At 41.2% G+C, this 12,040-nt stretch overlaps 1 protein-coding gene across 1 annotated transcript in view; it reads left to right on the forward strand.

The window, feature by feature from the left end:
- patj (PATJ crumbs cell polarity complex component) overlaps positions 1-12,040 on the forward strand; it is a 49,690-nt gene that overhangs the window by 16,155 nt on the left and 21,495 nt on the right. Inside the window, exons 16-20 of the mRNA XM_061888570.1 lie at positions 3,923-4,093; positions 4,162-4,236; positions 4,429-4,584; positions 9,605-9,814; positions 9,883-9,948. Of these exons, the coding sequence (XP_061744554.1) occupies positions 3,923-4,093; positions 4,162-4,236; positions 4,429-4,584; positions 9,605-9,814; positions 9,883-9,948 (678 nt within the window). The remainder of the gene's footprint in view (positions 1-3,922; positions 4,094-4,161; positions 4,237-4,428; positions 4,585-9,604; positions 9,815-9,882; positions 9,949-12,040) is intronic.

A 12,040-nucleotide genomic window follows, 5' to 3' on the forward strand; every position in this document is an offset into this window, starting at 1 on the left:
TGGAGTACAGTCTCTGTATTTCCTGCCCATTGATGTTGATATGGCAGTGCTCAGTATTTGTCCGGCTTTTATTAGAACGAAATAGAATAAAATGTGTTTTATTTACATTAAGTGAGAGCTTATTGCGTTTGAACCAGGAATCCACTTTCACCAGCTCTGAATTGACAGTTTCTTGTAGATCGTGTAGGCTCCTGTGTGAAGTAAACACATTTGTATCATCAGCTAAAATTATTTTATGAAAAGTTTTGGAGGAGTTTACGAAATCATTTATGTATAGGATAAAAAGGAGAGGCCCCAAGATGGATCCCTGGGAACCCCATAATTTATAGTCATACAGGGTGAGTTGTGATCATACACATTGTTACCTTCCGTAAAGGTAAGAGCTGAACCAATGGAGAGGTACCCCTCTGACACCATAGTGATATAACTTGTACAACAAGATCTCAAAGTCTATTGTGTCAAAGGCCTTGGACACATCCCAAAAAATGCCAATACCGCATTTCCCTTCTTCAATAGTCATTGACCTTTTCCAAGAGGTCAAGTATAGCCATACAGGTGGTGTTTTTTTTTTTACAAAAACCATATTGGGAGGGGACAAGGATATTTAGTTTTTCTAGAAAGCCATTCAGTCGGTTACAGACCACTTTCTCAAATATTTTTGAAAAAGTTGGTAAAATTGAAATTGGCCTATAATTGTTCATATTATTTTTATCACCTGATTTAAAAATTGGGATTACTTTTGCCACTTTGGACATTTTGGGTACAATACCAGTACTAAGTGACAGGTTTATACAGTGACAAAGAGGATTTGTGATCACATTTGTTATGGCTTTCAAGATTTTGCTACACAGTGGTGTTTTGCACCCCGGCTAACCTAAGTGCCAAGCTAACACGCTGGCATGCCACTCACTTTGTCATCCGGAAGCAGTGTTCATGATGTACAACTGCCTTCCAAGTCATTATGCAAAGTACATTTTACTCAAATGTTCATAAATAATTGATGCAAATGTCAGTCAGTATAATTTTCAAGTCATTAGTCATTCGTTTAATTCAAATTTCATTGAAATAAAAGTATTAAGCACAACATAGGCTGTAAAGAACTCAAAATGGTCACGTGTTGGATTGGGAGCATTATTAGACCATATAAATGAAAATATTTTTGATTGAACAGGCTGAGTTCCTGGTTAATATAGGACCCCTTGCTTGATATCACTTTCATAAGCCTTGCATCCATTGAGCTTGGGAGTTCTTGGACTTTTTCAGCTTGAAGTTCTTTGCAGGATGTTAGAATAGCGATCCAGAGCTGCTGCTTGGATATGAACTTTCTCCCACCCTCATACATCTTTTGCTTGATGATGCTCCACAGGTTGTCAATAGGGTTGAGGTCAGGAGAGAATGGTTTTTCTCTCCTCTTATGCCCATAGCAGCCAGGGACTGAGCGGTGTTCTTTGCAGCATGAGATGGGGCATTGTCATGCATCAAGATGATTTTTTTGTACCATGGAAGAAAGTGGTCTGTCAGAAACTCTACATACTTTGCTGAGGTCATTTGCGCACCCTCGGGGACCCTAAAGGGTAGGGGTGTAACGGTACCTGTATTTGTATTGAACCATTGCGGTACGAGGGTTTCGGTTTGGTTCGGAGGTGTACCGAACGAGTTTCCACACGGACATATTAGGTAGCGCACTGCAGTTTGTGTAAACAATGCAGAGCGAGGCACAACACACGACCGGGCTAGGACAACATGCAAAAGCCAGAGCTGGAAGACCCTCCTGCCTTGTTACGATCTCCCGTTTGGGAACACTTTGCTGTGCGGTGCGAAAGAACAATGGAGGACAGAGGTTCAGCAGCAGTGGGGTATGCTTCTGCCAGCACGTCAAACATGCTAACTCCTTTGAAGCTTCACCACCGCATTCAAGCAGCCTCTCCTCGGCGAGTCAGGCAGGGCTGAAGCAATAACAAATGTTTTTATAGCATCAGATTTAAGACCATCCATCCATCCATTTTTTCTACCGCTTGTCCCGTTCAGGGTCGCGGGGGTTGCTGTATTGCATTAAAACTAGATTTTGACCCACTTCTATGGTGGAAGAACAATAAGCCCATATATCCTCTTACTGCCAAGTTAGCCAGGCTGGGGGGGTTGTTGATGAACCTGTACCTCGGTTTAGAGGTCACGGTTTGGTTAATTTTCGGTACAGTAAAAAAACAACAAAATGTAAATTTTTTGGGTTATTTATTTACCAAATTTGTAAAGAATGGCATAACATACATATACACACAGGGTCCATTGCCAGGGTCTATGTGGTCAACATATATAAAACAAAAACTAAATAAGATAAGGCCCAGAATGGTTTCTTAACAAAACCTTTCTACATTAAAAGTGCTTTTTTTGATTGATTGATTGATACTTTTATTAGTAGATTGCACAGTACAGTACATATTCCCTACAATTGACCACTGAATGGTAACACCCCAAAAGCAGAGGATTGGGAGGATGTCATGTGGTCAGATGAAACCAAAATAGAACTTTTTGGTATAAACTCAACTTGTCGTGTTTGGAGGAAGAAGAATACTGAGTTGCATCCCAAGAACACCATACCTACTGTGAAGCATGGGGGTGGAAACATCATGCTTTGGGGCTGTTTTTCTGCTAAGGGGACAGGACGATTGATCCGTGTTAAGGAAAGAATGAATGGGGCCATGTATCCTGAGATTTGGAGCCAAAACCTCCTTCCATCAGTGAGAGCTTTGAATGCTTGACCAAATACTTATTTTCCACCATCATTTACAAATAAGTTCTTTAAAATTCCTACAATGTGAATTCCTGGAATTTTGTTTCCCATTCTGTCTGTCACAGTTGAAGTGTACCTATGATGAAAATGACAGACCTCTGTCATCATTTGAAGTGGGAGAACTTGCACAATCGCCGGCTGATTAAATACTTTTTTGCCCCACTGTATGTACCGAACAGAAATTTTGTGTACCGTTACACCCCTACTAAAAGGACCTACCTACCAGCTCTCTCCTCATGATTCCAGCACAAAACATGACACCCCCACCCCCTTGCTGCCGTCTCAGCCTTGTTGGGACTTTGTGGCCATTCTCCAACCATCTACTGCTCCATGCATCCATCTGGGCCATCTAGGCTTGCATCGCCAAACAAAAGTGTTTGAAAATGATTCTTCATGTATTCCTAAGCCCACTGCAAGCCTTTCTGCTTGTGAGCATTGTTTAGGGGGGGCCGGATATTAGCTTTAAGAACACTTGTAAACTTCTTGAGGACCCTACACCTTGTGGTTCGTGGGACTCCAGAGGCTTCAAATACTGCTTTGCATTAGTCTTCTAGCAGCTTCTCTCTTAATCCCATGAAGGAGACTTTTTTTTAAATTTTGCCTTTACCTGCACAAACTCGTCTGTGCTCTGAATCAGCAACACATTTCTTTACAGTTTGACAATCACTATAAATACCATGAATTGATGAACCCCGACTTAAACAAGTTGAAAAACTTATTGGGGTGTTACCATTTAGTGGTCAATTGTACAGAATATGTACTGTACTGTGCTATCTAATAATAAAAGTTTCAATCACACGTACGTTTTTTTGAAATATCCAATGTTTTCCTACCCTGAGCAAGGTAGTGTACTATCTTGCGCTTTTCAGCAGCTGAGAGATTGTTTTTCTTCCCCATATGGCTTGAAACCTGTGGCCCACTTAATAATGTGCAACATCAATTTTAAGCAGTTTTCCTTTGACCGGGCTCACCTGGGAGACTTTTTATCACAGGTGTCTGTGATGGATGTCAATGAGCTACAGAGCCTGGAGACACAATACCATCCAGGAGTTTCATGGAAAAACAACAAATGATTTTGACTCTTAAATCCAATTTGCATAATAACTTGGAACACGGTGTGTTGTCCTCCAGCTGAATGATGTGCAGCTGTATGGAAAGTCTCGTCGGGAGGTGATCTCTTTTCTCAAGGAAGTGCCCCCCCCTTTCACGCTGGTGTGCTGCCGACACGCCGCCCTCGACACGGAAGCAGAAAAAGAGTTGGAATATGAATTAGGACAACGAGCTGGAAGCAGCGTGGAGGACGTATGTCCAGTATTGATCTTCATTATTAAAATGATAACTATAATAACATTTGTGTGTGTGTTTTTCAGTTGGAGGTCAAACTGGCGTCGGCTCTTTGCAGTCAAAGGAGCGAGATGCAACAGGAGCAGGAGGAAACCGTGCAGGTGAATTCTCTTCTGATGTGTTCTTGAAACTGCACTTGCCTGCCTGCTCACAGTCCAATCTAAAGGCTGTGTGGCATGATGTCCAGCTACTACACGGCCATCTTGTCGGCGGACATACCGGTGCCACCCAGCGCTGGTGGCTAATGAAGAAGTTTAATACATTTGTGCTTTTGTGGAAATGTGATGTGACAGCAGGTCATGGAGGTGGAAGAGGAGGAAGGGGAGAGGAGTGAACACAGCCAAGAAGAGGAGGAGGAGGAGCTGGCTCTGTGGTCCACTGATGTGAACATGTTGGAGTTGCACAAGGAGGCAGATAGAGGTCTGGGCTTCAGCATCCTGGACTACCAGGTAACATAACTTGCTTCTCTGGTGAGCATCCGCTCTGCTTTGTCTTTCAAGGAAATACTCCTCAGCCGACAAACCCCCCCAACTTCCACCCCCTCCACATTCCTAGCACTTTGTCTTTAGGCGCAGCTTCACCCCTTAGACCTCCTCCCTGAGCTGAGGGGGTGGAGCGAACTCCAGGTGAAGTCCCGGGTGGTCTTCGTGCATGCTACACCCGCCCAGGGCGGGGGGTTCCTCCCAATCTCTTACCTCCGTATGTGTGTGTGTTAAATATACGCACACAAGTATGCACAATGCTGTGCAAAAGTGTAATCAAGCAGGGCCCACAGTGGAGTTAGGGCTGGCTTCTAAACATAGAAATGCATCAAATAATCAGCGCCATTTGCTTGTTGTAATTCTCTTCAAATAAGCCCAAATGTTTGTGCTATTTTAACTTAAATAGTGAGGTTCCTAACCTGAAAATAAGTCATGTGACTGAAAGTAGCAGTAGTGAGTTTTTAGCAAAGAATTATTAAATATATGAATTTTAGCCGCATGCTAATACAGTGCTTTTCAAATATTTTCTGTTGCGCCCCCCCTGGGAAGAAGAAAACATTTTGCGTCTCCGCCGTCACTATAAATAGTACCATTTGTCCATAAAATTGTTATATGTACACCTCTGCATAACAGTATATCCCAGGGGTTGGCAAACCAAAATGGTGAAAGAGCCATATTGGACCAAAAATACAAAAAAAAAAAAATGTCTGGAGCCGCAAAAAATTAAAAGCCTTCTATAAGTGATATAATGACGTCAACACATGATATAAGTGTCTATATTAGCATACTACAGAAATCTTTGTTGACAGAGATGTTGAAATGTAAAATTTATTCTGCACATTTTAAAACATTGGAAAATATTATTAAAACGCAGGCTTTTCAAAGGGTGAGATAACTCCTCTAAATGACTGGCTTAGAATGGCCAAAGGTATAGATGTGTGTGTCCAACTTAAAGTAAACGGTAAGCTGTCTTCTAATGGAATTATAACAGTCTTTGCAAGCTGGTTTATGTTTGCTGTGGTCTGGAACAACATGGCACACAAACAACTATTAGACATGCAGCCAATATTACATACAGATGATATGTCATGAGAAATGTAGATATAAATTAAATAGAGGACATAAGTAAAGGAAATTAAATTAACTCCAATATAGCTACTAGTGAGGCATAATGATGCAATATGTACATCCAGCTAGCCTAAATAGCATGTTAGCATCGCTTAGCTTGCAGTCATGCACTGACCAAATATGCTTGATAAGCACTCAACACAAGTCAATAACATCAATGTTTGGTTGACAAAATGAGACAAAGAATGAGTGGCATAAAATATGTCTTTCTACATGTAAACAAACTACGCTGACTTCAAGGACTGCCAAAATTAGTAGGACAAAACAGCACTCTCGGAGAAAACATGTTTAATATAAACAGTGGGATTTCTAATTATGTAGGTTTGTGTCACGCTGTCCTCCTACAGAAACCCTATTAAAAAAAAAGAAATTCCCAATCTTTTACTATTTTCATACATTTTTTTTTTAAAAAGCTCCAGGGAGCCACTAGGGCGGCGTTAAAGAGCCACAGGTTGCAGACCCCTGGTCTATCCTTATTAACATTGAAAATGTCTAAACAATTAAAAATAGATATCAACTTACAACAAAGAGTAACTTTAATAAATTGTTTTTAGTCTGTAGTAGAAAAGATTTGAAGTGCACTAATTTGCCTGAAATGTAAAAAAAATGTTTTAATAATAAACATTTGTTGACCCACCTGAGCCATTCGATGCTGAAAAATAAAACTAAATGAATAGTAATTCATTTAAATTGATCAGCAACATTAATTTAGGAGTGCAAAACATATATCCTACAAAACAGAATTGTATGAAACCGTTTCTACCCATTTTTTGTATAAATGAAGATGGGAGTGAAAATGAACGGCTGTAATGAGCACGTTTTGCAGTGCACGCTTTTGCCAAGCAGGACTTCAACCATGATATAACAATACTGATAAAGCACGTCACATGTCCCTGGGCATCCACAAGACTTAACTGTGGATTGTAGCTTTTATAAAAGCTTCTAGTTGGAATAAGGAGTAACACAAAAAGGTAAAAACATGTTTATTAAATCTGAAGAACTTTATGATGAATTCTAATTTTAGGACAGGCACCAAATGCTTTTTTTAAGTGTTCAGGGAAGATTGATTTTATCTTTTGAGTTTAATTCATCAAATATTCAATTAGATTAATGTGCAGGATGATTTGTCTGTTAAAAAAAAAAAAAATTACATTTAAAAATCCTAGTGGTGTTATTGCCACTGGATGTCATTATTCTCATTGTCAGCAACACTTGGATGAAACACGGCTCTTGTATTAGTAGAAATCTATTTTTTTAGAACCCTAAATTATGGCAAACATTGTGAGTAGCGTGTGTGTGTGTGTGTGTGTGTGTGTGTGTGTGTGTGCGCTTGCATGTGCGTGCGTGCGTGTGCGTGTGTGTGTGTGTGTGTGTGTGTGTGTGTGTGTGCGCGTGTGTGTGTGCGCTTGCATGTGCGTGCGTGCATGTGCGTGTGTGTGCGTGTGTGAAAAGTCTAGTTTGTGTTGACTTGATGAAACTTGGGAGGGGCAAACATGTCAAAAGTAAAAGTCTAAAATGTATTTTTTGCCCCAGCTGCTTGGAATACTTTGACACGGTAAAGGTCCTCCCGTTCCCAAAATGAAGTGTAGCTCTTCTGTAGGAGGAGACGCTGACTCTCAGCACCTGTAGCCATCTCGGTGCGTCTAAAAATACAAACTTGGCAAGCTGCGCCGCGCCGACGCTGCCCCGGCTTCACCAGCAGGGAATGCACCAAATGTGTGTGCACGTTGCTTTGAGTGTCTCGGAGGTGTTTGCCCTGCGTCCTCGGGGTTTACTCGGGTCGGCTCTTCCACCTCCCAAACTTTACTCTCATCTTTGCTCTCAAAAGTGCAGAAAGTTGACTGGCCTGTAGTCAACATGCTAAATACAAGCTCTACTACTCCACACTCCCCATCCATCCTCCGTCCTGTCACAAGAACACACTCCTACGCTTTCTGCCCACTGGACACTTCATTAGGTACACCATCTACTGCCTATCATGTTCCAAATATAATCATATTCACTTTTGAATGACAATACATAATACATAGTTGATTCAGATGAATGTAAGCTCTGTATGTTACAGTAGAGGTTCTTAACATGTTTACTTCCCTGCCCCACTTTTCCACTACAGAATTCCGCTGAAATATCAACACCGAATTAGTAATCTTACTCTTGATTTGAATTGTATTAAATATCGAAACTACTTACAGCTTACCACCTTGTCAAATGATATGAAACCATAATCACAAAGATGATTATTTATTTACAACATAAACCTTAGGCATGGGTCCGGCTGATCAGAAAAATAGGTACTGACCAAGTTTAGTGCATAAGAAAGGATTCATAAATTAACTGACAAAAAATAAATTTACAGGCAATTACGTTGTATGAAATAAAATACATATAATAGGGGATATGTTTCTTAGCTAAACTGTCAATAAAATAATGTGCAAATAAAACTACGGCTGCGCCACTTTAGTCATATTTTTGCGCTTGGGAAACTTCTCTATGACTTCAGCTCTCGACTTCTTCTGTTTGATATTGTCTTCTGTTTGATATTCCACAAGTGGTGGAAAAGTGTATTGCAGTATTAGTACCTCAGCTGAGGAAGCAATATTTTGCTGTACAAAATGACAGTGACTACATATTCTTGGTTTTTACTCCTAAATGATCACATTCCAGTACACAATAGTGTCATTACTTTAGAGTTTTCTTCAAGTTATTACTTGGATATTTTATATTCCTTGGCCTTAAGTCCACCTCATGGTCCGGTCACTTCCTCAACGTCCTCCATCACCTGCTCAATGGTGACCTCTGACCTCAGTGCTCCCCTCCAGATGTTTGGAATGTGTTGTGTGGTCTTTGTCTCCCCCTGCTGGTCACTGCCACCTGCGTTGTGCTTCACCTTCACATGCTGCTTACCAGAGGTGTGCAAGTGGCCACAGGCCAGTTAGGTTTGGCTTCCAGCAGTCAATACTATTATTACATCATTTTTAGAAAACTAAAATGTAAAAAAAATATGCTAAGTTGCAATAATTTCACCTTAAAATGTAGTGTATATTACTGTAATAGAATAACAGTACTGCTGTTTTTACGGTTTAAAAAAAAGGCAGCTCAGTTGCCAGAATTCTACTGTACAATTCACATTAGTTTGTTTTTTTTACTGTAAATTAAAAAAAAACGTATAATTTTACAGTAAAAATTTGGCAACTGAGCTGCAAGGTTGTTTTTTTTGTTGTTTTTTTACCGCAAATCAACAAGTGTAGATTTTTTTGTGTATTACTGTAAATTTCAAAACGGCACGGCAGTTAATTACTGTAAAAAAAAATATTTTATTCATTTAGAGAAAAATACTGTAAAAAGCACAGTAAATGTCACAATTTTACCTTGAAATCTTTTGCTACTTTTACATTGCACAATTTGATGGAGAACTTGCTTTGAAATCATTATTGTTAGTATTTATTTCTGTTTAAAAATGGTTTGAATGTTTGAGGATATATAATTAGACAATATTCAAGTTAACATAATTTGCAATTACATGGAGTACATTTTTTTTTGTCTCCCACAATAGAAAGAAAGAATAGATTTTGTAAGAAAAGTGACAGTACTTTATTGATACATGTTATTTCCAGGCTTTCCAGGGCCAAATAAAATGAGGTGGTGGGCCACATCTGGCCCCCGGGCCTTGACTTTGACAACTGTGGTGTTAACCGTTCAAAGATTTTTCTTTCCCGGGCCCTGAGGATGTCTCACTCTGTCGAAAAACGGAACACCAGAGTGTGTTTTGTAGCCTCACTCCCTGAGGAGCCAACAATTCAATATTTTAGGTTCAGGCTGCAATAGTTGATGAGATTTATGTCATGTGTCTCCTGTCCAGGACCCCCTGGATCCGGCTCGCTGCGTGATGGTGATCCGTTCGCTGGTTCCCGGCGGCTCGGCGGAGACACACGGGGGTCTGCTTCCTGGAGACCAGCTGGTGTCTGTGAACAGCATCCTGCTGGACCAGCTGAGCCTGGCCCAGGCCGTGGAGGTCCTCAAGTCCGCCCCGCCCGGTGTCGTCCGTCTGGGCATCCGCACGCCTCTGGTGGTAAGCGCCCACCTTAAGCAGGTCACCTGGAGGCGAGTGGCGGTTTACTGGCAGCTTCCTGTACCCAGGTGGAGGGCGGCGGGCGCCGGCTGGATGGCGGCCAAATGTCAGTCAGAGACACGCCTCAATTGCAGGTAACATCAACTTCACCTCTCGCCAATATGGCCGCCATGTCTCCTAACTGGCGTACGTCAACTCTTCAGAAATGTCTTTGACATCTTGCCAGTTTGATCTTCATCCTCGTCCGCCTCGGCGTCTCTCTCACCTTCCTCCTCTCCTTCATCCTACCTCCTCCTCTCCTTTTTCCCTTTTCTCCTTACCGCCGTCTCACAGAGTTGCTGAGTCAGCGGCATGTGGGGACGCTGCAAAGTGCTCCATCAGCTCAACAGCCATCGCTGCACTCTTAAGTGGAGCGGGGGAGGGGATGCAAGGGGCTTCAGGGGTTGCCGTCACGGACACTTTGGTAGGAAGTACTACTGCAGGAAACACTAGTGCAGCTTTTTCCACTGAGGGCCACAGACTGGCAAATGGGGGCAATATAGAGCAGGTCTGGCCAATTATTTTGACTCGGGGACAAAATTTAGAGAAAATAAATGTGTCTGGGGGCCAGTGTATCTGTCTGTCTATGTATGTATACACAAAATATGCTGTATAGTATAGGTCCTATTTTGTAAGAACAGCAATACAAAACCTCCCTATAATGTCTGATTAATGCTAAAACATTATGACGGACCACCTTGAAACACGCAATGGAATTTTACTTTTTTTTTACTGAATGAGACACCCAGAATGTACATGAGAACAAAGAATGAGGGATTTACAATATTGACTATGAAGGATAAAACACTGAATATGGACAAGAATAGAACGTCACACCCCCTTTCCATCCACATATTTTACAATTAAGGAAACACAACAAACACAGGGAAATATGAACACCAAGGGTAAAAAAATCTGATACATCAATACGCTTAAGAACGTTGTTGTAAAAATCTCCTTCTGCATCTGTCCCTGACAGCCACATTTCAGCCTCTGGAAATACTCTGTGGAAACACTGCCCACCCACACTACTTGGTGCCTCGTCTGAGCAGCTGGGACTTACTTACTATGCTCCTCTAATTAGATGACATAGTAAGTAGTATATGATGCAGATTCCAAGCATGTAAAGACTTAGTATAGTTGAAGACTTAGGGTGATCAGAAAAGATGAGTGCACAGCTACACTTTACATGTAAAACAATGATTTGGGAATGTCCGGCGGGCCAGATTGAAAAGCTTAACGGGCCACATGTGGCCCCCGGGCCTTCTTTTGCCCAGGTCTGATTTACAGATTTTTTCCCAAAAACGTACAAACTGCAATGTGTTTTGTGTGAATGTTGAGGAGCCAAAACTGAACTGCAATATTAACAATTAGCACGCTGGCCAGTAGGGGTGTCCAAAAAGTGGATTTTCATATTAATCGCAATTTCCATTTGTAACGATTCAAAACAAATCAAAAATCTATTTTGTGGTTTTCAATGTGTCCTGTCCAGCCACTCAGGCAAATTATACTTGTGATGTAAATGCCCATGTCTGCTGTACACCTTTACTTTACCTTATTTGTATTTGACTTCATTAGATGTTCGGGAAGCATTTTATGAAACAAAACCAGTTTTATTTTAAGACGTATTTTTCGGGCCATAGGGTGCCCCGGATTGTAAGGCACACTGCGGATGAGCGGCTATAGTCAGCTCTATTTTCATACGGAAAATACTTTCTTGTGGTGTACATAACACGTAATGGTGCTTCTTTGCTCAATATGTTGCATAGATGATGTTTTAACATTATCTTCAAGCCGCTCTCTTCAGGATCCGCCGTTAAGTGGCCGCTCTTATTTACGTGGCTCACCTTCGGCAACATCTTTTTTGCGTCAGCCATGTTGTCCCGGTGTAGCATGCGGCTTCATAGCGTACCAAAGTCGTATTAAACATTTTGATAGATTTTTGAGCGCTGTGTGTAATGTTCTATATTTTCAATGGAACATATCAAATGTTGGTGTTGTTTACGTGACTCCTATTGCAGTCTACACATATCTCTTATGTGTGACTGCCATCTACTGGTGACACTTATCATTACACCACGTACCAAATAAAATTGCTTCGAGGTCGGTAAGCACAACCAACATTAGATGCGCCGGGTTATAAGGCGCACTGTCAATTTTTGAGAAAATGAAAGGATTTTAAGTGTG

This window comes from Nerophis ophidion, linkage group LG26 (genome assembly GCF_033978795.1).
Source record: "Nerophis ophidion isolate RoL-2023_Sa linkage group LG26, RoL_Noph_v1.0, whole genome shotgun sequence".
NCBI lineage: Eukaryota > Metazoa > Chordata > Actinopteri > Syngnathiformes > Syngnathidae > Nerophis > Nerophis ophidion.